Raw genomic sequence first — 27,088 nt, 5'->3', positions numbered from 1 at the left:
AGTTGCAATAATCAGCAGCTAGAAAGAGGAAATAAATTCAGAGTAACTGGTATGAGAATATAAGAAAGCAACATCAAAACAGCAAGCGGAGGGGGAAAAGAATACACAGGAAACCAAAGAAGCCTAGTTCTCTGAAAAGGACAGAAAAATGGAAAATACTGTAACCAAACCGATCAAGAAAAAAGAAAAGACTTGACTTCCCACTATCAAGAATGAAAATGGACATGACAGATCTCCCTGAAGTCCAGATCATTATTAGGGGCTATCTTGAAAGTTTATAATATAGTATATTTAAAAAATATAGAATTCAAGGACAAGGAAATGGGCTGCTTGGCAGGAATATGACATTGGCCAAGGACAAGGAAGTAGGCTTCAGGCAGGAATCTGACATTAGGTCAGAACAAAGAAGTAATTTCAGACAGGAATCTAAATCTTTTTTTTTTTTTTTTTGGTTTTTCAAGACAGAGTTTCTCTGTGTAGCCCTGGCTGTCCTTGAACTAACTCTGTAGACTAGGCTGGCCTCGAACTCAGAAATCCACCTGCCTCTGCCTCCCAAGTGCTGGGATTAAAGGTGTTCGCCACCACCGCCCGGCCAGGAATCTAAATCTTAGGCTAGAACAAGGAAGTAGGCTTCAGACAAGAAAATTACTTTGGGCTAGGACAGGGAAGTTGGCTCAGATATTTTGGTCATCCTCATAAGCCCTCAGAAACACTGATCATGGGAGAGTTTATGGAATTGTTTATTGCCTTGCTTGTTCCTTGACTATTTGTATCTATTGTATTGTTAGACCCTCAACCTAGAACTGACCTTAATACATGCATGTAATTAAAATGGTATGAAAGCAAAAAGGAGGAGGGGATGGAATAGGGGGCTCTAGGAAGGGGAAATGAAGAAAGGAGATGACATCTGAAATGTAAATAAGTAAAATATCCAATAAAAATTAAAAAATAGAATAAATGAACATTTCTAAACAAATATGACTTATTAAAACTGAACCAAGAAGATATAAGAAAACCTAAGCAAATCAAAACACACAGTGAAATTTAAGTAAGAATTAAAAAATCTCTCCTGCAGGCTGGAGAGATGGTTCATCAGTTAAGAACACTGACTGCTCCGCCCAGAGGTCCTGAGTTCAATTCCCAGCTACCATATGGTGGCTCACAACCATCTGTAATGGGATCTGATGCCCTCTTCTAGTGTGTGTCTGAAGACAGCTACAGTATACTCATATAAATAAAAAATAAATCTTTAAAAAATAAACCTCTCCAGCATTGAACAACAACAAAATGTCCAACACTAGACAGACTCATTGCTGAATTTTATCAGCCACTCAAAGAAGACTGGTTATTCAGAATGTAATGCTGCATCTCAAGGTGTAAAGAACAGTGGGAAACACATACTGCAGTAGCTGTGTAAATAAGATGGCAGTCAGATACAACTGGCATGGAACTCAACAGAGTTTATATCTACAGAGATTATACACCACGGTCAACTGAGATGTATCCTGGAGACACAAGAATGCTTCTCATACACACCAATGAATGGCTCAGCAAACAGTCAAGGGTAAAAAAAAAAAATCATAGGATCATCTAAATAAATGAAGAAAAGGCTTTTGTGGATATTCAACATCCTTCATAAAAGCCCTGAAAAAACTAAGCACAAAAGGATTATACCTCAACACCTTAGAAAGGCTGTAGAGCTATCATGATTCTGATTAAAACTGAAAACATGTCTTCTAGTAATACAATAAGACAGGGAGAGGGGCACAGATAGGAAAAGGAAGAAGTTAAATTATCCATGCTTGTAGACGATGTGATCCTATAATGAGGAGAAAAAAAAAGTCTCCATGAATACTTTTAGATCTTAAAAGCAAATCCAGCAAAATAGGGCAAAATCAACAAAGCAAAGCCAACAGCTTGTCTATGTACCAGTGAACTCCCTAAGAAACAAATCAGGGGCATATCCCATGACAGCAGTCTTGGGAAGAAACACTCAGTGTCCTCATTTGCATCTCTGTGGCTGTGACAAAACACTGACCTAAACTAACTTAGGGGTGGAAAAGCTTATGTCATACCAATCCCAGGTCACAGCCCATCTTGAGGGAAATGGAGGCAGAAACTCAAGGAAGGAACCTAGAGGCAGGAACTGAAGTCGAGAACTCTAAGGAATGCTCACTGGCTTGCTTCTGCAGCTGCCTTTCTCATCCAGCCCAGGAGGATCTGCCCTGGTGGGCACGGCCCACTTCTTCAGTCATTAATCAAGACACAACCACAGGCTTCAATTGAGGCAGATCTGCAACTGAGGTTTCCTGTTCCCAGTGACACTAGTGTCAAATTGGCAAAAACTAACACAATCTCAATGGAAACAGTGGAACTTCAGAAACTGATAAATTCTTAAAGTGAAGTGGAAATGTAAGAAATATACAATAGCAGATTGGCTCCTGAGTACTGGGATTAAAGGTGTGCATCCCCATAATTGGAAAGAAAGGGTTTTCAACAAATGTAGTCCCGGGACAATTAAAAGTCCATATTCAAGAGACTCTTGAGCCTTATGTTAATCTCCACAGAAACACCAAATAAAAATGTATAGCAGACCATATGGCTGTATTAACTTGTTAAAAGATGAGCAACTTATAAAATGGGAAAAAATCACCAGCAATGGTCCTGATTTAACAGTTAATACCCCAAAACATATTTCAATTTTACCTGAAACTTCTTACATTCCTCATTTTTTTTCTGTTCACACAATTTATTGTAAAGTTCTTGCAACTTAAAATGAGTTTCCTTAAGTGATGACAACTCATCTTTAATCTCATTCATTTCTCCACTAAGTTCTTCAACCTACAATAAAATTAAACCAAAATGAGCAAGTATATAAATTTTACCTGAAAACATTGTTTTACAAAAAAGTAAAAATAGTAACAAAATTAACTGCTACAAAATTAACATTGTAAATAGTGACAAGTATTTAACAAACATGATTGTATAATCATACTTTTTGAAAAATGTGAGGCTTAGAAAGATTAAGTAACTTGTCCAACTCAGTCCAGATAGAAAAGAGTGGTAAAGACTGAAATACAAAATAAATCTAGAGCCTGTACTGCCAAATAGCTCCATACAAATAAGATTTTTTTTCTAGTCAGAAAACCCTACGAAAGCTACACCTGTGCCACTTAAAGCTCCATCACCGCACACTGCATGTGCAATCTGGCTGAGCCAGCTGGAGGTGTATCACACTCAGTCCTACGACAGACACTGGCAGCTCACAGCTACATCTGGGAACTGGGCGTCCACCGCCTGTGCAGCCCACAGTCGATTTCTTTGGGGATCTTTCTCCATAGAAACCTCACATGTGATAACTAACAGATAGACACACAGACTATACAGATCTCATCTCCATTTAAGAAAATCCTTACAAAACCTAAGTGGCTTTTTCTTACTAGACTATATTCTGTTTAGTACTACAAAAATTATTATAGTTTATGATTGCAGAATCTTAAATTTCTATGATAAAATCATTTTATTTAAACTTACAAATTACAAGCTCACCAATAAAACTGCTTTTCTTTTATTCTAAGAAAAACTGTGTTATTTAGGTTTACGTGTGTCTCTGTGTGCAGTTGTGCATATGTGTATGTGCTCATGGAGGCAAGAACTGGGCATCAGAAACCCTGGGGTCACAGGTGGTTGTTAGCTTCCCAATGTGGGTGCTGGGAACTACACCTGGTCCCCTGAAAGAGGACTCTGAAGTGATGTGTTATCTCTCCAGCCCCATTTTCTCTATTCTTAATCTTTTTTTTTTTTGCCCTTGGAAGTTGGCCATTATTGTATTCTCAGAAGAGAAAATGAACATTAGTTTGTTTTGCTTAACCGATCTGTTTCTGTACCAAGCTTGTTATATTTAGTGTGCAGCTGCTTTCTCCTTTCCAGCTTTCATCCTCAGAGCACCGCCTCCACGAGGGAGTGGAGTGCAGGGCAGAGCAACTGAGGGTACTGTACTTGTTGCTTGATGATATATTTTCCTGGTGGATATTATTAACCAATTTTTAGTACTGTGATATAAATATGGAATATTTTTCTTTAGATTGAGTAATGCATATCAAAACCATCAATGACCAAGTTGATTTCTTAAAAATATCAATTAGAAAAACTTAGTAACTACAAATAGATTGAGTTTTCTACATCAGAAATGAAATAAAATCTATTTCAAAATGTTTTAAAAATTATATTCAAATATATATTAGTACAATAAAGGAAATAATATAATTAGTAATTAGTCTAAATTAGAATCATATTTCTAAAATATAGTTTCATAAACTCATAGAGACTTTCTAGTGTGTTAATTCTTTTATTAAAGAGTGATTAAAGCCATGCTTTCTACATGTCATAGCTTGAGACCCAACTGTTTTAATTCCTTTCTAAGGAACTGAAAAGGCAATGAAAATTGATATTAAGAAAAGACAATTTTGTGATCCATCACTCTTTGAAGTGAAATTTTGCTTTGCAACTTGACTTTACATCATTTTCTATGATTGTTTTACACATTTTATCAAAATTAGCATTTAGTGTAAAAGAAGTAAATGTGACTTAAAGGAAGTAGCTGTTTATAGTATATAATGTCATAATTAATACAATAGAAATCACCTCTTGCACACACATGTTCTCACATGGCTCTGACACAGCTCAACAAAAGTCCTGAGGCTTGGCAGGCTTAACAGGGCTTATATAGGATTTTAATTCACTAAGACACGCTGAATCATTTTATTAAAATACAATTAATTTCTTTGCCACATATTAATAGCTATTCCATATCATTGCATGTGCTTTATATGTATATATAAAACACATACACATATAGTCTTCCATGCATGAAAACATAAGAGGGAATTTTATTAAATTTCATTTTTAAAAATACACTCATTTTGGGGGAAATATGATTGTAAGAAGAAAATGTGTCTGAGTTCTCAATTTTGTAGTATTTTCTTAGCATTCAATAGTTATTCTAAATGTCTGTAAATATTTAGAATACTTAAATATTCTATAATTTAACAAACCTACATGTCTCTTCCAAGTCCCCAGTGCTCTCTCATGCTCCTTCTCAAGAGTAAGGAACTTTTCCTCATCTTCTTTTACCTTCTCCCTTTGCAGCTCATTATCTCTTTCAAGGGTCTGCAATAAAATTAATTATCCAAAAAATAATCAATACCACATTAATGAATTTTGATGTGTTTTATGTTGCTCAGACCTTTACGTGGAACATGCTGAAAGTGCCATACAGATCAGTGATAATGTGCTACCTCAACAATAATTTTCATAAATTAACAGAAAGGTGCTTAGAGTTTAGCTAACAAGAAATAGGGGGAGGCTATGATGAAGAAACGGCTATAAAAGGGTATAAAAACATTGCCATTATTCAGTTTCACTGCATAAGTTTTAATGTACTGAAAAAGTAATATAAAGTACAGCATTGAAAAGCGTGAACTGTAGCATAATCCAGCCTAACCTTCTAAAGATTTTAACTACCATAGGGCATTTTTATCTGTTTATTTTAGAAGTTAACTGGCTAGAAAACCTTAAAAAACAATTCTAATTCCAAATTAATACTTCTCAGCGGACTTAGTTAACACATCATTTAGTTACTTCATTGAATTAATGCTATAGAATCACTCTGTACCACTGTTTTATATTTTTATTTATTTATTTATTTATTTTTGTTTTTTTTTTCGAGACAGGGTTTCTCTGTGTAGCCCTGGCTGTCCTGGAACTCACTCTGTAGACCAGGCTGGCCTCAAACCCAGAAATCCGCCTGCCTCTGCCTCCCAAGTGCTGGGATTAAAGGCGTGCACCACCACCGCCCAGCTACCATTGTTTTAAAAAACTTTTCTTTTTTAAGAATAAAAAATATTGCCAAGTAATTTCTAAGACTAGGATTTTGGAACTAAGAATCACTATTACTAATTTTATTAGGTTTCTTTTCTATCTACTTGTATTTCCAACTGAAAAAAAGGTATCCATATATCTACTACATGTAGAATTTTAATTTAATTCATTTGTTTATCATCTAATCTATTTGTAAAGCCAGGTACACGTGGTAAAAATTCCCAGCCACACAAACAATATAAAAGGGAAAGGTAGAAGTGACCTCTCTGAGTTCTCCTCCCCAGAGTTAGCACCTTATATGTTTCTATCATCAGATTACTCACTGCAGAAAAGCACACAAAACATCTTTCACATACAGCTGAGAACCTTATCATACATACTTAACTGTTCCGTAATTTGCTTTTTTAAAAAGTGAACTATCTCTTGTTTATTTCTCATACTATTACTATAATATTAATATAAATTCATCTCATTTAAAAGTCTTAAGAAGGGCTGGAGAGATGGCTCAGTGGTTAAGAGCACTGACTGCACTTCCAGAGGTCCTGAGTTCAATTCCCAGCAACCACATGGTGGCTCACAACCATCTGTAATGAGATCTGATGCCCTCTTCTGGTGTGTCTGAAGACAGCTACAGTGTATTCATATATAATAAATAAATAAATCTTTAAAAAAATAAATAAATAAAAGTCTTAAGAACATTCTTTCTGGCCGGGCGGTGGTGGCGCACGTCTTTAATCCCAGCACTTGGGAGGCAGAGGCAGGCGGATTTCTGAGTTCGAGTCCAGCCTGGTTTACAGAGTGAGTTCCAGGACAGCCCTGGCTATACAGAGAAATCCTGTCTTGAAAAACCAAAAAAAAAAAAAAAAAAAACATTCTTTCTAAAGAGTTCTCAATTACATCTAGATATCAGATGACATTGGGCACATTCAGGATGGTATGGCTGTTGACACAGAAGAATATCACATGTTAACACATGTAGAATATCAATGTGTAAATATATATGTGAAATTCTGGCAACACAGCTAAAAAGGGCATTTTGTAAATTATGATAAGAACATTCTTCTCTGTCTCAGTAGGAGTTATGCACTTTGAAATATCTAAATGAATACTCATTTTGATTGTCCTATTTCAAGGTAATGTGAACACTTTCACATAATACACATTTTCTTAATCCATAGTTATGTATAATAACCAGGCAGTTTTAAAATATGGTCTAAAAATTAATGGACACACAATTTTAACACTTTAATATCTTTCTACAGTATCTATTTATATGGGCAGTATACTCTATTTTAGAAAGTAGATCAACGTTTAGGAAAGAGCTGAGAGAACATACCACAGTCACATTAATGTCAAATGGCCAACAGCATCATGTTCTTACAACAGTGTATCTGTTTTATCAGTCCCTCCTGGTTCATACCTATCTAAAAAAGACGCTTCCTTCAGATATTCTGTTGCAGATTCCTGGAGCCCTTCTACCCTTTCCATTACAACTTGGTCTAGTATTCTCAATGACTGCACACACCAGGCTACCAGTGAGGATTCCCTCCTCTCTTCCTCCTGCTTTCTAGATCTCATGGTTACCACTTTCTTGCTTTACTTCCTTTCCTGGGTACGGCAAACTGTTTTATCACGATAAAGCAGGAATGGATGGTAAGGGTTTCTGAGACGCCCTATGACTACTGAGAAATTAGATAAGCTAAGAGCAGCAAAACTCTACTTTGGCAATTTCTTCCCAATCTCTGCAGACACAACTCTATTTTTTTTCTACCCTCCAGTTTTGTCAATGAGAAAGCTAAGGCCAATGTGTTATTCCCACTCCTAATTCTAATTCTTTGCATGCCATACTTTTCTGCAGTTTTAAAAATAGTTTTTTTTTTTATGTGGAGTGGATATTTTATAATGATATACACTGATACTAGGCAAAATGAACTCATATCCCTCAAGCCTGTGAAAACTTGTATTGTTTCTTTGATCATTCTTTTTCCTTCTTCTTGGTTCTCTCCCTTTCTTTGAAACAAACCAGACTATTTAGACTGATTCTCTAATTCTTTTTCTCCCATTTCCATCTTCTTTCCTTGTGTGCACATGGACACACACACACACGGAGGCCAGAAGTCAACTCCAGGTATCATTCCTCAGGCTCAGGAAGGTTTTTTTTTTTTTTTAAAGCATCTCTTATTAAACTGGCACCAACCATGTAAACTGGCTTACCAGCCAGTGAGCCCCAGGGATCTGCCTGCCTCTGCCTCTCAGCAGAGAGCTCACAGCACCTCAGCTGGCTTTTAGTGGTTGCAGGGTATTTAACTCAAGTCCTCATGCTTGCATGACAAGCACTGCACCACCTGAGCTACTTCCCAGTTTTACCCATGCGCCTATTGGGTAAAACTCTTTCTAAACACTATCTCAGCATTATATTAGCCTTTGCATTGCACTCATGTTTTTAGTAGAGTTTCTCTTACTCTGTGCCTATGGATTTCTAATTCTTGTCCTAAGGATTAGTAAGCATATTTTCTTTAGGCAGTCTTGATTTTACATGGTTTTTTTAGACTACTATTTTTGTCTGCTTTTCACATGGGAGATTTTCTTCAAGTGTCCAGTAATCCTTAGTAATGTATTTGTACTTAAGAATGGGGTATTAACAAGATGGTCAAGCACTAGACTTCACTGTAGGGAATTCTGGCTTAACTATTTCTTTTGGAAAACATTAACTGAAGGAACTAATATCTTCCCTTTTGGGAAGAAAGGAATCTCCCATTCACTTTCTGGGAATTAGAATAGTTGTCCTGTAACTGGGAGAACTACACTGGCAGAGTATTTCCACTATAATATTTCCAGCAGTGTACTGATAAATAGAGAGAGGAAAGAGAAAGGGAGGCAAAATGAAGAGAAGGAGGGGAGAAGAAGGAAAGAAATGGGAAAGGAGGAGAGAGTAGGCACAAAGTAGGGGTGGTGTGAGGGAAAGAGGAGAAAGAAGAATTAATTTGCAATAGTTGCTATGTCTGCTACTGATGTGATTAATTTCAGACTACTACTATTTTGACAACCAATTTCCTAACTATAAGGGGGCTCCAGCATATTACTAGATCCCTTTCAACCTCATCTCTCTCTCAAATTCCAACCATACATTTCCAGAGGAGAGAATCAACTCCTGTGGGGTGGAAGGAGGAATCTGGGGTTGCAATAGATTCTTAAACAGATGTTCTCATCTGGATTTTTCAACAGACATAGGATACTATAATTCCTGACCATTTCTGGGTTTAGTTTTGTTTGTTCAGTGGTATGGAGATACAATCCAGTGTCTCACACTGTCTTAGGCTTTCTATTCCTGCCTAAGAAAACACCATGACCAAAAACAACTTGTGGAGGAAATGGTTTATTTTAAAGTTCCATATCATAATTCATTATCTATGAAGTCAGAGCAAGAGCTCAAACCTGGAACTTGGAAGTAGGAGCTGATGGAGAGGTGATGGAGGAGTGCTGCTTACTTGCTTGCTCCTCATGGCTTGCTCAGCCAGCTTTCTTATAGCATCCAGGACCAACAGTTGAGGGGTGGCACTGGCCACAGTGAGCTGGGCTTTCCCACATCAATCAATTAAGAAAATGTACCACAAGCTTGTCCACAGGTCAATCTAATGGAGGCATGTTCTCAGTTGAAGTTTCCTCATCCAATATGAGTCTAGCATGTATCAATCTGACATAAAACTTACAATGCTAGGCAAAGACTCTACCACTCAACTATGTTACAGGCCTCATTTCCACAACTTTGATTAGTTTTCTATTTCCTGTTTCTGCTCGTTGTCCATATTGTTCACTTTTAAAGCTTAGCCTTTTATTTTTTTATCATTTCCATGTTTTTTGTGGATTTATTGACATTTGACAGCAGTTTCAAAAGGTGGCAGAAGTGAATGTAGGTTAAATTAATCATCTTTAGCTGGAAGCCATAACCAGGTAGTCTCTGACTTGGGAAGAGCCCAAGTTTATTCATGCTACACAATTCATTCATTTACTAACACTTAACAAAGTCCTGCTGCATGCTTGACACAATCTCTCATGCTTATGATCCTTTAGTTACAAAGCTACTGTCTTTATGGAGTTTATACTCTATCAGGAATATAAACTTGTACATAATATAAACACACATGAAAATATGTTATTATTTCCAGCAGAATTAATAAATCTGAAAAACACTGTGGAAAATGGATATTGTTAGAGGTCAAACAAATCATTTGCTAAATCCTTTAATCTTCAAAAACCAGTAAATTCCCCTATTACTGTTAATACAGTAATAATACAATAACAACAAGAGTAAAATATAAAGATTATTCTTAATACCATGACTATAGGAACATAACTAAACTTACAATTAGAATTTAAGTGTTTATGTTCTTTCTAAATTCACTTCTAAAGGCATAAGATGAATGACAGCATAACTACAGAGCACTGAAAACCACCAGCCTTTATCAAGAGCAATGATCCCTTTTAGTGCCGGTGAAATTGGAATGTGTCTCAAGAAAACACTTGCCATATCTGAACAGTGTAATCCTTAGCAACAGCTCAGCACTAATATTTGGTTATGCTATATATCAATGATTCCTAGACATCAGTCTGCAGCTAAGCCCTGATCCATGACAAACTTCTCACTAGTCCACGGCCAAGTGTCATTACATGACTTTTCTTACACTGTTCTGTCCTTTATCCTGAGATTATATCTTTAAAATACATTTATTTTTAATGTTCTGTTTTATAAAATGATGGTGATGATAGATGATAATGTTTTCTTTTTTAATGTGCTACTTGACAAACTTTGTACTATATTAATATAGGAATCTAGCATCTTAACTTTTAAAATTAAATGATAGAACAAGATACTTAAATGCAACTAAACAGAGGAAGCATATTAGTTATAAATTTACATAAAAATAAATATTAAATATATGTACATAACCTGGTTATTTTCTCTTAGCACCTTCAATTCTGCATTGACTTCAGTATTAGCTTGAATTTCTTGCTGAAGTAATTGCTGCATATGTTGAAAAGAAATGATGATATCCTTCAAAAACATAAAAATATATCATGCTATCATGTTTGTTCTTTAAACATATTTCTGGTTTTAAACTATCATTTTTATAGCTTAATTTTCATACTATATATTAAACTAATAGTACTTCTATAATTTACTATCTAAAATGATTACTGCTACACAAATTTCTCTTTTTTGTTTTGTTTTGTTTTGTTTTGTTTTGTTTTGTTTTGTTTTGTTTTGTTTTTGAGACAGGGTTTCTCTGTGTAGCCCTGGCTGTCCTGGAACTCACTCAGTAGACCAGGCTGGCCTCGAACTCAGAAACCCACCTGTCTCTGCCTCCCAAGTGCTGTGATTAAAGGTGTGCACCACCACTGCCCGGCTCACAAATTTTTATCAAGTATTACTTCTAAAAGTCTTGTAAATTAATAAACTTGTAAATTTAGTTTTTGAAATGAGCCACAGATTCTAAGACATTATTGAACAAGGTAAAAAATTCAAAACTGAAATAAACTTGTTGCCTTACTCACCCACAGGTAAGGAACATATGACTAGGAAAATGTTTCATGAACTATAATATTATAAAATGACTGTGTACACCAGGCTGTCACTAACCAAATGGAGGTAAAGCAAGAAAAAGAAAAGACAGAACTGAAGAAGAAGAGGAGCTGAAGAGACAGCCTGGAAGTTTAGAGCACTGATGCTATTGCAGAGGACCTAGGTTTGGTTCCCAGCACTCACATGATAGCTCACAACCACCTGTAACTTCAATTCCAGCAGATCCAACACCCTCTTCTGGCTCCCATAGGCACCAGGCACAAACATGGTGCATATGAATATATGCAGGCAAAACATTCATATACATAAGATAAATCTATTTTTAAAATAACTGTAGTTTCTCCAAACTATTCTTTAAATACAAGAATAGATTCAAATGAGAAGAAATTGTTCTAAAATCACACAAACACACACACACACACAGTTACTACTGGTATAACAAATAATTAATTTACTTCTGAAAAAATAGAAATAGCTAGGAAATATGTGGCTGATGATGCCTATATTCTCAGCACTTGGGAGGCTGAAACAGGATTGCCAATGAATTTGAAGCCATCATGGGCTACAGAGTCAACTGTAAGCCATCCTGTGCTGATTCCATGACTAGGAAAAATGGCCCAGCAATTAAGAATGCTTGCTGTACAATCATGCGGACCAGACTTGGGCTCCAGCATCTACTTAACAAACCAGGCATTCTGCAAGCATTTGTAACACTGGGGGACTGAAGAGTTCTGGCCTCTTTGTATAGAGATATGTGAGCATGCATGTGAGTACATACATACAAATGCACATACTAAGACATACACACACACACACACACACAAATAAATGTAAAGGCACACACTTTTAAATCCAGGAGGCAGAAGCAGGGGGGATTCTGTGAGTTCAAGGTCAAGAATGATCTGTATGGCCATTTCCAAGACAACCTGGGCTACATAGTGAAACCTTGTCTCAAATAAAGAAATAGCTCCGGTCCCCCTGTTGTTGTCCAGTGAGGCATGAGGGCCATACCTGTCCCGATGTCTTTTTCCTGGAGAGGGGATACTTTTGACATCAACCCCTATGCAGTCAGGCTTGTCCCTCAGGGAACCCAGAGAGATATTTTTAAGTTTTATTGATATTCCCTTGCAGTGCTTAGCCTCGCAGCCTAAGCAAGAATTCAGATCGCCAGTCAGAGGGGGTTCTGGGTAGCCCCTCTCTGCTTGGTCTAGGGGTGGAAGTCCCCTCTTTTAGGTTGGGTGGAGATGGGTTTTGGGAGTACCCTGTATAAAGTAACAACCTCATCTTGAGTTTCCTTTAATTACTGGAGGTCAGGTCTCTATCCCCGCCTTCGCAAGATTAGAATCACCACAGCCCTTCTATACTTAGAGAAGGGAGGAGATGTCAGGGGCAGCCCTGATTACACACTGAAGGCCTAAAATCAGCCATAGGCCTAAAATCAGCAATAGGCCTGTCATACATGTATACTAACACCAAGTCTTGGGTCTCTGTGAAAAAACATTGAAACAGATGGCTATAAGCTATTGTAAACAGGCAGCTTTTGTGGAAATTTATAAGCCTGAGTAGTCATAGACCTTGTAAATAGGTAGCCTTGGCAGACAATACCAACTTAGATAAGGACAAGTGAGTCATAGGCAGAGTCATAGTGACCTGTCCCCTGAACCTTCACCCAGAAGATACCTGGTTCTGAAAGATACCTGTATTCCCCCTAAACACCCACACTCCAGTGTCATCCCCTTCCCCACATCCTGCCTTTCTGTGTTTATAACCCCTGTGTGAATGAATTTCGATTTGAGAAAAAATAAATAAATTATTTTAAAAAATAAATAAATAAAATCTTTTAAAATAACAAAACAAAAGCATACATTCAACTGGCTAGAAATACATAAATATTTCCACTCAGAACATGTTAGCTAAATGCCTACTCCACACCTAGGCAAACATCGTTCCACGTCTACTTCCTGCTACTGTTTTTTTTTTTAAATATAAACTGACTTAAAATATGTGATGGCTGGCTTACCTGCTTTTCTTCTTGGATGTGGGTAATCTCTTCATTAATTTTCCTATTTAATTCCAGTTCCTTAAAATTGAAGAATTTTAAAGTTATAATGTAAAATTCAGTAAATTCTATATTCAATTCAGTAGCTATGTTTATGATGAGACATTGGTTCCAGTGAATTAAAAAGCCCGATGTAGGCTAGTACAAACATAAATGTTAAAACTCTAAAATTTCTTCTCTTAAAAGTTATTTAGAGACACCACTGTCCCATAAAATTCCATGAAGCTACATTTGAGTGGTATTAAAATTGTTATGACCAAATTTTGTACTAAGTTTTTGCTAATGTCAAAAAATCTAATAATTTAAAAAATATTGATAGATTATTTTTACTCTATTAACTTAAAAACAAAAAATATTTATGCAATAATCCTGAAGTTCTCATAGTTTCGGTAATGTTTTAATTTTATAAATGTGAATAAATTTAATTAAATACCATGTTGAGTCTTTCTTGAAGCTCTTCATATCTTTGTTCTTTAATTATTAGATCTATACTTTCTTCCTCCATCTTATGCTGACATGTGACCTTGGACTTAATCAACTCTGAAGCTACTTTCTTTAGTTCCTTAACATAAAAAACAAAAAGCAAAGTCAGTATACATATTTCAATAAAGCAAGACATTTTCATGGTAATTTCCAAATCTTTAAAACTATAATTTATTTAGCAGTAGAAATATATATATTTGAGTCCCAGACTCCACCAGCAACCAGCAGCACGTAGACAGGATGAAGTATGATCACACAAGTCCCTCTCAGGTCCAAGACTGCAGACAGCAGGCTTAGTCTTTCACAGGCCCAGGACAGACAACTACCCCTGCTAAGACCATGACTGCAATGGTGCAATGGCTAGGTCATGCCCAGCAGGTCACAGTTTCCAACCCTCCTCTTATCTTCTAGCTCTTACTTCTTTCACCTCCTCATCCACAATGCTTCCTTAGCCTTAAAGGAGAGAGTATAAATGTCCTACGTGAGGCTGAGCCCTCAACCATTACTTATTTTCAGCATCTGGAGCATCTGTACATTCAATGGCAACTCCTGCAAAGAGACAGTTCTAACTTACGGACTGAGCCCTTGGCGGAAAAGATCTCATGGTGGAGTACTCAACATCATTTTACTGACCTATCAGGGTCCTTTATGGAAGTAAGTTTTTGAAAGATAGAAGCTAACAAATAATTGTGTCCTAAGGAACCCTAACACTCAAGGATGAGATAAGAGATCAATAGCAAATGTTGGAAAGCACAACCAACTGAGGGAGGAGGAAGCTCAAGAATGTGGTATCTAGGAGGCTCAAAAGAAAACAGGGACTCCACCAAAACCGGGTAATGCCTCAGCTCTACATGTCACAGTTTCGTATAGTGAAATTTGTGTAAATCCCCATTCAAAATCCAGGAGAATTAGTCTTAGGTTCATACACCACTTTTAGGTATGCACATTGCATAAAAGACTGTTATCATGTGGTTCTAGCAGTAGGGCTTTTCTTCAAAAAGCAGTAGGCAATTCACTGTCTGGCAAATGAGAACTCTCAGCTTGTATTAAAGTAACTAAACAGAGCTGGAGAGAGAGCTCAGTTGTGAAGAGCACTTGCTGCTCATGCAAAGGACCCAGGTTCAATCTAGCACCCTATGGCATCTCACAAATATCCCTAACTCCAGTTTCAGGGGGTCTAAGAGCCTATTCTGACCTCTTCAGGCACCAGGCATGCACATGCACCTGCAGACAAAACACTTTTACACACACATAAAATAAAAATAAATAACAAAAGTTTGAATGACAAAAGCAAGACTTGAATTAGGGAAATGTGTGAATGGGTGTATACCCTTCATTTGACCATCCTTACTTCCCATGCTCTTCCCACACTGCTCCCTGTCCTCTATCACTGATCTCCGGGAGAACAGGAAATCCTATGTTCTGTGGACCTCAGTAGTGTTAGCAATATCTGTGTAGTAGCTGCCTCCTTCTAGACCACAATCTAGTAACAGCCCTGCATTTTCGAGAACTCACAGCTCGACCTTCCGTGCTGTAGCTACAGTTCTCTCCAAGTCCCCCTGTGAGGTGCAAACTTCTGGTTTCTTTGGAAAGTCAGTCATGTTGGATGATGTTTTGCTGGGGCAAACACATGAAGGAGTATTTTCTTGAAGTGCACACAAATGAAAGAACATTTTGCTAAAGAAGATACATGAAGGAAAGTTTCATTGAAGCGGACACAAGTGAAAGGATATTTCACTAAGGCAGACTGAAGGAACGTTTTTTGCTGAAGCACAGGTAAAAGAACATTTTACTAAAGCAAGCTCGTGAAAGGACACATGATGAAGGATTCTTTGCCAATGATACACATGTATTAGTCTACCTTACACTCTGTAGTTGAGCTCCATTTATCATGACTCCATAGAGAGAAATACACCAAAAAAAAAAAAAAAAACAAAACAACAACAAAAAAAACTTCTGGTGGTGTGCTGGTGGCTTCCATGGTCTTGGGCGGATTGGCAGAGTGATGTCAGCTGATATAGACTCACATGGAGTTTTGCTAAGACAGACTTGCTGAGGTAAGACATGTGGTGAGGCAAGACCTGCGGAGGGCGTGTGATGTAAGGAAGGAGCATAAATAGGACTCACTTGACTGCGAGAGGGGCTTGCTTGCATAGCTAGTTCTGCAAAGCTTCTTGGTCTCAAGTCTTTCCTGACCTTCACTTTGTCAAGAGAGGCACAGTGAGAACTTCTCCTGGCATCCCTGGTGATACTAACCCTTCTGCTGACTCATGCTGATTCTTCTGAGGCCTGGATGTTCCTGCTAGGTCAAGCCACCACTGCTGCTATCCTACACTACTGAACTGGACTGCTGGTATATCCGTGAAGTATTTGAAAGTAGATCAAGCTGCCACTGTTGAATCCTGTGAACTGAACTGCTGATTTCCTGGCAACACACATGGTATTTGCTCCAAAGAACCTTTTCTAAATGGGTCCACTTCTCCTGTATACTAACAACCTTTCTTTTCCACTACCTCTGGTAGGTGCTGGGCTAAAAGGGAGGTTAAAGTGTTTAAGAACCATTGTTAAAAGTAGGCTTTGAAAAATTAAAGCTTACACCACTGCTTCAGTCCCTGTCCCTTCAGTTGTGACTGTGGCTAACATTTTTCCCTCTACTTTTACCTGTAGGATGCTTCACTATTCCTTGTTTTCTTAACTCTGTCAACAATTATGTAAACATCTTCCCCATTAAATTTTCCATAACCAACTCCAATGTGTCTTCTGTTTCTTGCTCCAACTCCATTTAATATAATTGTGTAAAAAATTAAAAGGACATCTCAAGGACAGGAGAGGTACAAGGGGAAAAAAAAAGCAAAAAGCACAGAAAACTAGGAAATAATGTTGAATATATAGCTAGGTAAAGGGGAAAGGTTTCATAGCGTGAGGTTCAAGTTGGTGGCAAAGGAGAAACACTAAGTTGAACATTCTTTCTACATCTATCAAGTACTTACTGTGTGTCAAGTGCCAAGAGCTGCTATCTTAAGCTTGTGGATTAGAAAGAGTTTGTTTAAAAGAGTGGAGGAACTCTAGAGAAAAGAACACTAACTAGCTGACTATCATGTACTAACCCCAGTGTGAGATGATGAGCGTGAAGCAGGTCAGAAACGCAGGGATACTGCAGGACTATGGGTACAGAAAGAAGCCCTCATCTAGGATTCTGACTGAAGCCTCTTGTCAGTTGAAATCAAGAATTTCTACATGATTAATAATGTTTGCTTAAGGCCTTTCTCCTTTCCCAGCTATAAGCCTACAGTCTTCCAGGAATCTCACTAGAAAACCCACTTGAAACAAAAGACATGTCCTAGCCTTTTGTGCAACCATTATAGCGCCCAGCCTTTCCTTATCAGATAGAATCCATCCAAGTCATCACTTTCAGACTAGTGATGTTTGCTTCCTTCTGTTTCAGGTATGGAGAAAATGGGAGAGTGAAAACTGGTCTAGTATCTGACCAGTTAGCTTAGATGTTACAATAAATCAGAGAGAGTCGGCTTCCAAGCAGTTTAAAACAAAGAGCAGAAGAATAGGTGTGGTAGTTCAGTTCTTTGGGAGGCTGAGGTAAGATGACAGCTTAAGCCTAGGGATTCAAAGCTAGCCTGGGAAATAAAATGAAATCCCAAGGAAGCTGTGAGAGGAAGGGAAGGAGGGAGAGAGGGAGGAAAAAGAAGAAGAGGAAAGAAGAGAGGACAGAAAAGAAAGAGAGAGAACTGAGGAGTGCATTGAAAGCTTGAGCCTAGGGAAAATGTGAAGTGAAAACAGATACATGGAACCATCCATAGAGCTGACACTAAGGAACACAAAGTCACTGAAAGAAAAACTGTCAAAAGAGAAAAAACAGGGGCCATAGATTAAAGTTTTGAAAGAGTGGAGGGAAGACTAGTCAGTGAGGCAAAGTAATCTTTTGTAGAGTTTGAAAAGACCTTAAAGTAGGTCACTTTTACATGGGTGTCATAAAATTGACTGACTATCCTTCTATACTCGCTCATTGCTTCCTTCATGATTAACTTCACATCTTAAGCCACCAAATAATATGGATATCCACTATCACATAAAGGAGAACACACAGTAAAGCAGGTTCTAGCATTTATTGATTTGGGCACTCAATATATATTACCAATAACTAGTCATGTCCATCTGGGGTGTTAGTCTTCTTTAAACTTGTCACAAGAGGCCAATTTTGATAGTATATGACTGTCTCAGCCAGGGACACTAAGTCTGTTGTTCCTTAAGACCATCTCACTATATAGCACAGGCTGGTTTTAAAAGACCATCTCACTATATAGCACAGGCTGGTTTTAAGCTCACAGTCTTTCTGCCTCCCAAGTGCTGGGATTGTAGGTATGCACCATCCACATAGCTCTTGGTACTCCTTATAAAAGTTTCCTCCAACTGTCTCTTGCTTGACAGAGATCACATGCTCACACAGGAACCTCACAGTAGAACGAGGAAAGAGTGTGACAATGACTGATTTAGATCAATCATGTGCAGTACAATGACTGCTGATGTTACCAAATCCATGACCAGAGTTTGTTAACATTGGAAAGGTTGCAGTTTCTTCAGAATATGACAGTCATGCACAATAAAGTGAGGGAAAGTGGAAAATACTTTTTATAAATTGTTTGATTCTAAATAATCTAAATAATCTTTTAGGTCTCAGTCCCTCTTCCCACAAAAAGTTGTTAGATCCAATTAACAGCTTTCAAATTGTGCTGATAAGCCTCAGCAGTACTTGCTGAGCTTCTGAGAAAAACTGGAGCTAACAGGTATGGCTCAAGAGCCTCCCTTCAAGTCTACCGGCTCTAGATTTATTTCTTTCAATACTTATCTCCCACATCATAAAACATTCCATGGCTCAAGAAAAAAAAAAAAGGTGAGGGGCTGGAGAGATCGCTCAGTGCTTAAGAGTACTGACCATTCTTTCAGAGGTTCTGAGTTCAATTCTCAGAAACTACATGGTGGCTCACAACCATCTGTAATGGGATCTGATGCCCTCTTCTGATGTGTCTGAAGACAGCAACAGTGTACTCATTTATATAAAATAAAATAATAAATCTTTTTTTTTAAAGGATGAAACCCAGATTAGATGATCCTGTGGTGTTATGAGATTTAGAAATTATCTGTACTAGTCAATTTGCATAGAGTTGGCCATCATAGAAAACTTGAAGGAAGGTCAAACAACAGCTGAGTCTGATGGAATTTCAAATTTTGCTATTGGGAAGACACTAGAAATAAATGAGGCCGCTTAGCCATTGTGTAGGCCTATACAGTTCACCTGAAGTGACAACGCAGAAAAGTTGAGCCCACCAGAACTACATTAATCTGATTTTGCAGTGCATCCATGCAGCTCTATAGCGTGTTAAATTTTCTAAGGTGATTGTTTGTGTGTTTCACTATTTATATTTATCACAGATATGGAAACAGGAATAGCATATATTATTACACTACAAAAGAAAACAAGATGGGAAGAGAAAGCAACATCAGTATGCACCAAACCACAGGCTCTTTAAGAAGACTAACAGAAAGGCTTAGTTTTATGCTAGCTCAGTAAAACTACTGCATGCTCGTATCTCATATCTCTTCCTTTCATTCCAATGACTTACTTCGCATTTCTCAATTGCTCTTTTTCTAGTAGAATACATTTCTTCTTTTCCTCAGTGAAGTAAACAGTTGGAATGAAGAAGTAGAGGTCTGAGATATGAGCATGTACCAGTTCTACTGAGCTAGGCATGGTGGTACACTTAAAGAACCCTGTTCTATAAGCTCCTGGAGGAAAAGTATCTTGTTTCACAACTTATATTCAACACACCTACCTTCAGAAAATTAACAAGAGTTAAAAGGTATAATGAATATCCTTAGTAAAGAATGATAAATATGAAGACACTATGATTTGCCATTGTTTAAAATAAATTTGATTGATTTTGACTTATTCAGCATAAAGTAAATGGCAATAAAAACACTTGATGAACTCAAAGTCAGCAAAACAGACTATTGTTAATGGTGCAATAGATACAGTCAATTTACAAGACTGTTTAGAAGGTAGTAGACATGAGTGTAGTGCTGCGCATTTATGACTGAATTAGCCAGCGTTCCTCCATTCAAGAAACAACACAGCACCTCAGTTTCCTAGAGACTTCCTGGTGTTAAGTATGAGCAGATCAGTGATGTTTATTAGCAAACTGGAAAAACAAAGCTTAGCAGATGTGAGTTATCAGCACTGAGTTAACTTTAAAAGAACACTATATTTTTTAACTGGAAAATAATCTTGACTGTTATAATCAAGAATTCCCACACTGTAAGTTTAAAATAGGATAATTCCTCATTTTAAGTCTGGATTAAGTATATTCTGGTCAGAAAAAAAATTTAACGAATGAATCATTATTCTAGTTTGCCATAGGCTAAATGTTCTTTAACTGAACTTATTGAACAAGCTACTGTCTTTACCATTTCCAGCATTGGTAAATATAAAAATGAGGGGCCAGTTAAAATGACTATGGAGGGTGATAGAAGGGAAGATAAATTTAGCTTCATAAGGTAAGGTCTTCAGATGTATAAAATTAATGCAAAGGTAAAATATCTGCTAAAATTCTAAAGTTTTCATCTCAATTCAAATTTCCAGAATATTCAGCAGATATTCATATTACGCATTATTTAATCTAGTAATATCTCATATTCAGATGGCTGAAGAAAATATCTTTTCTTCTGTTTTCCATTATGTATATATGTATGGGAGTGTGGATGCCTATGGGATGCAAAGAGGGCAGTGGCTCCCTAGAGCTTGAGTTACAGGAAGTTGTCAGACATCCACCAAAGGAGCTAAGAACCAAACCTGGGTCCCCTAGGAGAACCAGCAAGCACTCTTAACCACTGAACCATCTCTCCAGCCCAAACTGATTCTACTTTTTAAAATTTTATTTTTATTTTATGTACACTGGTGATTTGACTGCATGTATGTCTATGTAAGGGTGTCAGATCCCCTGGAACAGGAGTTACATACAGACAGTTTGTGAGCTATCTCTTCAGCCCCCTGACACCAATGAAACTGACTTAAATATAATGTATATCTTTTCTTATATAATTATATTATATATTTACAGTTGCTTTCTTATACAAAGATAACTTTCAAAGGAAAACTGAAAATAGTTTTTGAAATTTTAGTTATTAGTTTTTTACTATTAGCTTTCCTACACCAAGATATAATTGAATTAAGTAAATAAAATTCAAACAAATTAGAAATTAAGTTATTCAAGGACTTGTTTTATATTAGTGATGTGTTAAAGGTTCATTCCTAAGCTTCACTGGCCTGTTAATAATAGGTATACACCTATGTAAGAGATATAAAGCCACTTGCATAACTTATAACTCTCTGAATAAAAGAGAATTGGTGGTCTAAAGGGTTTTTTTCTTCTTTATGGCAACAAAATGCAGCGAACTTCTATTCGTTTCAGTATTTTTCTTTTTTAAATTATGTTTATTTATCTACTTGTGTGTGAGTGTGGGTGTATGAACCACAGCACACTGGGAATCAGAAAACAACCTGTGAGACTCAGTTCCTTCCTTCTAGCACGTGGGTTCCATGGGTTGAACTCAGGTCCTCCCACTTGTGGGTATGTGTGTTACTTGTCATGCCATCTTGTCAGTCCTCTTCCTGTATTTAACAGTACTATGAAAGTGAAGCTGCTGGAATTAGTTATCTTTTAGGAATAACCTAAAATGTATCAATTCTCCTTAAAATAATTGTTACAAAATAGCCCCTAAGTTAGAAGAAATGTGTAGAAAACTAATAGATGGCTGAAAAAGTGAAAACTAATTATTTCATGTCTTCTTTTTCTCATATATATTAATTAATCTTAAGAGCATAATAAATTGAAATCAAAGACCTCCATGAAATAATTCTTCACTGAAAAGCTATGCTTTTAATTTTATAGGCTTTATAAGCTTTAAAATATCCTGAACTTTTAGTACATTGTCTGTTTTCTAACCATTTTATTCAAAGCTGTTAGTGTAACAGATAAACAGCACATGCTTTGATCTCATGAAATTACAGCTTATAGTTCCTGCAGTCATAAATACCATGCTGTTTTCTCCCCACCCCTCCCTCTCCAGCACAGCAGAGTCTGCTTAATATCACAGCCTCCTGAGAGTCTGACATTTACTCAGACAAACAGCAGAGGTCATGAATGCTGGCATAGATAATATCAGAACTCTTCAGGATTGCCACAACAGTGGAGGCAGCATACAGAACTGCAATACCCAGTTTATCTACCAACTAAGTTTGATCTGTTTCATTTTGCTTCACACACACAAAAAGGAATCCTACCTTATCACAAACCAATAACTTAACTGTTCTGGACAAAATCACACAGCAGTATAAAGAAAACAGAAAATTATCTTTAAGAAAATTAATGATTAGAACTTTTAAGTGAGTAATCTGACCAATGTGATTACTTGGTTAGCTTCTGAAATTTTCAGAAAGAAGGTTTTTTTTAGGTTAAAAATAAAGACTATGTAAAAATTTCTAAAACATCAAATAGTGTATCTAGAATGTCTAAACACTCTGAAATTTTACAACCATAGAATTAAAAAAAAAAATCTCACTGAAGAAAAAAACAGCAACTTCAACAAATGGTGCTGGAAAAAGTAAATGTCCACATGAAATTAGATCTGTCATTGCTACCTGCACAGAATCACTGCAAACGGCTCAAAGACCTCAATGTGAAACCCAAACGCTGAAACTTGTAGATGAAAACGCAGGCAATGCACTACAGACATAGGTGTAGGGACAAATGTTCTATACAGGACTCCAAATTTTCATGAAAAATTGACAAATGGAATCTCATAAACATTATAATGCTTCTGCACAACAAAGGAAGCCAAATGAAGAGATAGCCCAGAGTGAGAAAGGATCTTTGCCAGCTATACATATGATAGACGCTTAATATCCATAATCTACAAAGAACTTAAAAAAGAGTCAAGAAAACAAAAGATTCACTTGAAAAACAGGCTGTGGATACAAACCATGTTCTCAAAAGAAGAAACAAAGCTAGCTAAGAAATATCTCAGAAAGGGTTCCACATCCCTAACAATAAGGAAAATGCAAATTAAACCATTTCACTTCAGTCAGAATCCCTAGAAAACAACAGGCGACAAATGCTGGCAATGCTGTAAGTAGCAGACAATACTCCTTCACTGCGGTGAGATGGAAAACTAGTCCAGCCACTCTGGAAATCACTGTGTGCAATTCTCAAAAAAATAAAAATAAATCTACCATATGCCCAAATGACTTGACAAACTATTTCACAGATATTTGCTCAGCCATGTTTATTGTCACTCTATTTACAATAGCTAAGAAACGGAAACATATTTGACTAACAGATGATGAAAAAGTGGTACATATATACTATAGAATACTATTTAGCTATAAAGAATGATGCATCATTAAATTTTCAGGTAAATGTATGGGCCTAGAAAAATATTGAGTGGTATAACCCAGAAAGACATTTGTGGTTCCTACCTCTCAATCTTCAGATATGAGAATATAAACTGAGTTACTGCAGAGATCAGGAAAGACAAATAGGAACATGGTGGGTGAGGGGCTCTTAAAAGGGTAATAGCAGGAGACATTTGATTTGGAGGGGGAAATGGGAAAGGAGGTTAACTTGGAAGGGCAAGGGGCCAGGCAGTGGTGGCGCATGCCTTTAATCCCAACACTTGGGAGGCAGAGGCAGGCAGATTTCTGAGTTTGAGAGTTCGAGGCTAGCCTGGTCTACGGAGTGAGTTCTAGGATAGCCAGGGCTACACAGAGAAACCCTGTCTCGAGAAAAAGAAAAAAAAAAAAAAAGGAAGGGCAAGGGGAGGATATGGTAAGGCACACTTTTTATCTCAGTATTTGGGAGGCAGAGGCAGAGGCAGGTAGATCTCTTTGAGTTTGAGGCCAGCCTTGTCTACGTAGTGAGGTCTAGGCCAGCCAGTAAGTCACTGTGGTCACGGCTTTGAGCTCTCTCTTGTCCTAGGACCCTGTGAGGCTCCTGTTCATAGTAGAGTGAACTGCCATGCTCCCTGTCAAGATGTTCTCCCGCCATGGCTCAGAAGCAAGTATGCCAAGGACTACAAGCTAAACCTCTGCAATATGATCTAAAATACATTACTTCCATTATTATTATTCAGATAATTGGTCACAGGTATGAAAAACCTAGCTGACAGTAATGCTTTATAGAGTAACTAAAACCATCAATGCATAAACTGCCAGTACATGTAGATGGCCCTGTGAACCATGTGAGCAAACACAGTGGTCTGTCAGGCAAGATGTGTCCATCAGTATAAGAGTAGCATGATTATGATGGGGTGTCACTAACTTCTTTCTGGTTGGATTTGAGACATACTTTACTGGAGGGAATTTGTAAAACTCTGGGGAAAAAGCCCATGGTTGGTGAGGTCATAGGACCTAGGAGAGAGTCACTTCTTCCTTCTCTTCCTCCTCCTACTATGACTATAGCTATGGCTACTATTGCTGTTTTGTTAAATGACCATGTTTTCATATTGTCTTTCAAAGCCATGTTCACATCAGTAAACTAGCGATGCTCTCGAGCTTCATCAAAGAAGCTTCCTGTAGCAGGTGGGAGTTAATGCAGATACTCATAACTGCTTAAAGTGTAGAGTACTGGTCCTAACCGGAACATTTATATCACTCTTCCAAGGTTCAGAGAGCATCACAGAATAGGAGCCAGAAAAGAATATAAGACCTAGAGGATAAGAAAAATACAAAAGACACTTTCTAGACATGGAATGGCTACTACACTCATCAGTCACTGTAGCCATGGCTACCCACACACTGCCTGAACAAGACTGGCTCAACAACATTTCATCATGGAAGGGGGAAGGGCTTGTAAGGACCACCCTTCCCTGAACAACTTGAAATAACAGGGGCTAGAAGGGTGTGTTACTTTCCTTGGTGGCTTACCCATTGATAGGCTGCTTGTGCTCTGGTGAAAATTTTCCACTTGAGCTTATGCAATAACCCTAATTAAACTCAGTGGGTCAATGTTCTAGCTAGTTTTATGTCAACTTAATGCAAGCTATAATTATTCAAGAGGAAAGAACCTCAATTGAGAAAATGCCTCCATAAGACTGGGATATAAACAAGCATTTTCTTAATTAGTGATTGATTAGAGGACAGCCTATTATAGAATGTGACACCTCTGCACTGATTGTCCAGAGCTATATAAGAAAGCAGGCTGAGCAAGCCATGAAGAGCAAGCCAATAAAAAGCACCCCTCCATGGCCTCTGTCTACATTAGCTCGTGCTTCCAGGTTTCTGCCCTGTTTGAGTTCCTAACTTTCTTCAGTGATGAACAGTGATGTGGAAGCACAAGCCAAATTAAACCTTTCCTCCCCAAGTTGTTTTTGATCATGGTGTTTCATCACAGTAATGGTAACCCTAAGACAGTCACACACCACAAAAATCATGAAGGTAGGAAGAGAATTTGGGGGGAAGAAAGATTTCATAGGAGAGAGAGAGAGAGAGAGAGAGAGAGAGAGAGAGAGAGAGAGAGAAATGCAGGGACAAAAACGGAAAAGAGACTGAGAGAAAGGAGGTCCAGTGACTGGTCCAACTTGGGATCCAACTCAAGAGGAGTCTCCAAAGCCTGAAACTATTACTGATGTTATGGTGTGCCTACAGACTGGAGCCTAGCATGGCTGTCCTCCAAGAAGCCCAACAAGCAGATGACTGAGACAGATGCAGGTACTTACACCCAACCAATGGACTGAAGATGGGGACTCCTGCGGTTGAATTAGGGGAAAGCTGAAAGAAGCTGAGAAGGAGGGTCATCCCATAGGAAGATCATCAGTCTCAATTAACCCAGACCCCTGAGATCTCCCAGTCACTGGACCACCAACCAGGCAGCACACTCTAGCTGATATGAGGCTCCCAACACATATACAGCAGAGGACTGTCAGTTATGGCCTCAGTGAGAGAAGGTGCACCTAATCCTTGAGAGACTTGAGGCCCCAGGGAGTGGGGATATCACTCCCTGCCAGGGAGGCCTGGCAGGGTGGGGTTGGGTGGAGTGAGGATATCCTCTTGGAGATGGGGGAGGAGAAAAGGGATGAGGAATTGTCAGAGGGCAGAGTGGGAGGAGGATAATGACTGGAGTATAAAAAAAATTAAAGATTAAAAAAAAAGAAGCTGAAGGATTCTACAATGAAAACTGAAGACTCTGAAGAAAAATATTGAAAAGGACACTCGAATGCATGCTCATAGATAGGCAGAATTAAAATTGTGAATATATCTATATTACTAAATACAATCTACAGATTCAAAGCAATCCCCATAGAAATACCAGTATCATCCTCCCGAGAATTTTTTTTTATTGGTTGTTTTATTTACATTTCATATGTTGTCCCCTTACCCCATCCCCCACCCACCCAGGAACCCCCATCCCCTCACCCTTCCTCCTGCTTCTCTGCGGATGTACCCCTACCTACCCCCCACACTCCCACCTCCCCACCCTCAAATTCTCACACCCTGGGGCGTCCAGCCTTCATGAGGCCAAGGATCTCTTCTCCCACCTATTCCCAGCAGGGCCCTCCTATCTTACATATTCAGCTGAAGCCCTGGATCCCTCCCTAAGTGCTCCCAGGCTGGTGATTTAGACCCTGGGAGCTGTGGTTGGTTGGTATTGTTGCTCTCCTCATGGTGGCGCAAACCCTTTCAGCTCCTTCAGTCTTCACTCTAACTCCTCCATAGAGAACCCCATTATCAGTTCACATAAAACCAGATACACTGAAACTAATAGAAAAGAAGGTGGGAAAGAGCCTCGAATACTTGGGGACAGGGGAAAAGTTCCTGAACAGAACACCAATGGCATATGCTCTAAGATCAAGAATTGACAAATGGGACTTCATAAAATTGCAAAGTTTCTGTAAGGCAAAGGACACTGTCAATAGGACAAAACGACAACCAACAAACTGGGAAAAGATCATTACCAATCCTTCATCTGATAGAGGGCTAATATCCAATATATACAAAGAACTCAAGAAATTAGTCTCCA

At 38.0% G+C, this 27,088-nt stretch overlaps 1 protein-coding gene across 1 annotated transcript in view; it reads right to left on the bottom strand.

The window, feature by feature from the left end:
• The window catches only part of Ccdc73 (coiled-coil domain containing 73), a 136,327-nt gene that overhangs the window by 13,539 nt on the left and 95,700 nt on the right, over positions 1-27,088 (bottom strand). Inside the window, exons 10-14 of the mRNA XM_028766900.1 lie at positions 13,954-14,082; positions 13,482-13,541; positions 10,829-10,933; positions 5,059-5,169; positions 2,707-2,841 (exon numbers count right to left, since the gene is read on the bottom strand). Of these exons, the coding sequence (XP_028622733.1) occupies positions 2,707-2,841; positions 5,059-5,169; positions 10,829-10,933; positions 13,482-13,541; positions 13,954-14,082 (540 nt within the window). The remainder of the gene's footprint in view (positions 1-2,706; positions 2,842-5,058; positions 5,170-10,828; positions 10,934-13,481; positions 13,542-13,953; positions 14,083-27,088) is intronic.

Source organism: Grammomys surdaster, unplaced genomic scaffold (genome assembly GCF_004785775.1).
Source record: "Grammomys surdaster isolate TR1022 unplaced genomic scaffold, NIH_TR_1.0 170, whole genome shotgun sequence".
In the NCBI taxonomy this organism is placed as follows: Eukaryota; Metazoa; Chordata; class Mammalia; order Rodentia; family Muridae; genus Grammomys; species Grammomys surdaster.
This window is presented reverse-complemented; position numbering and strand designations above follow the sequence as displayed.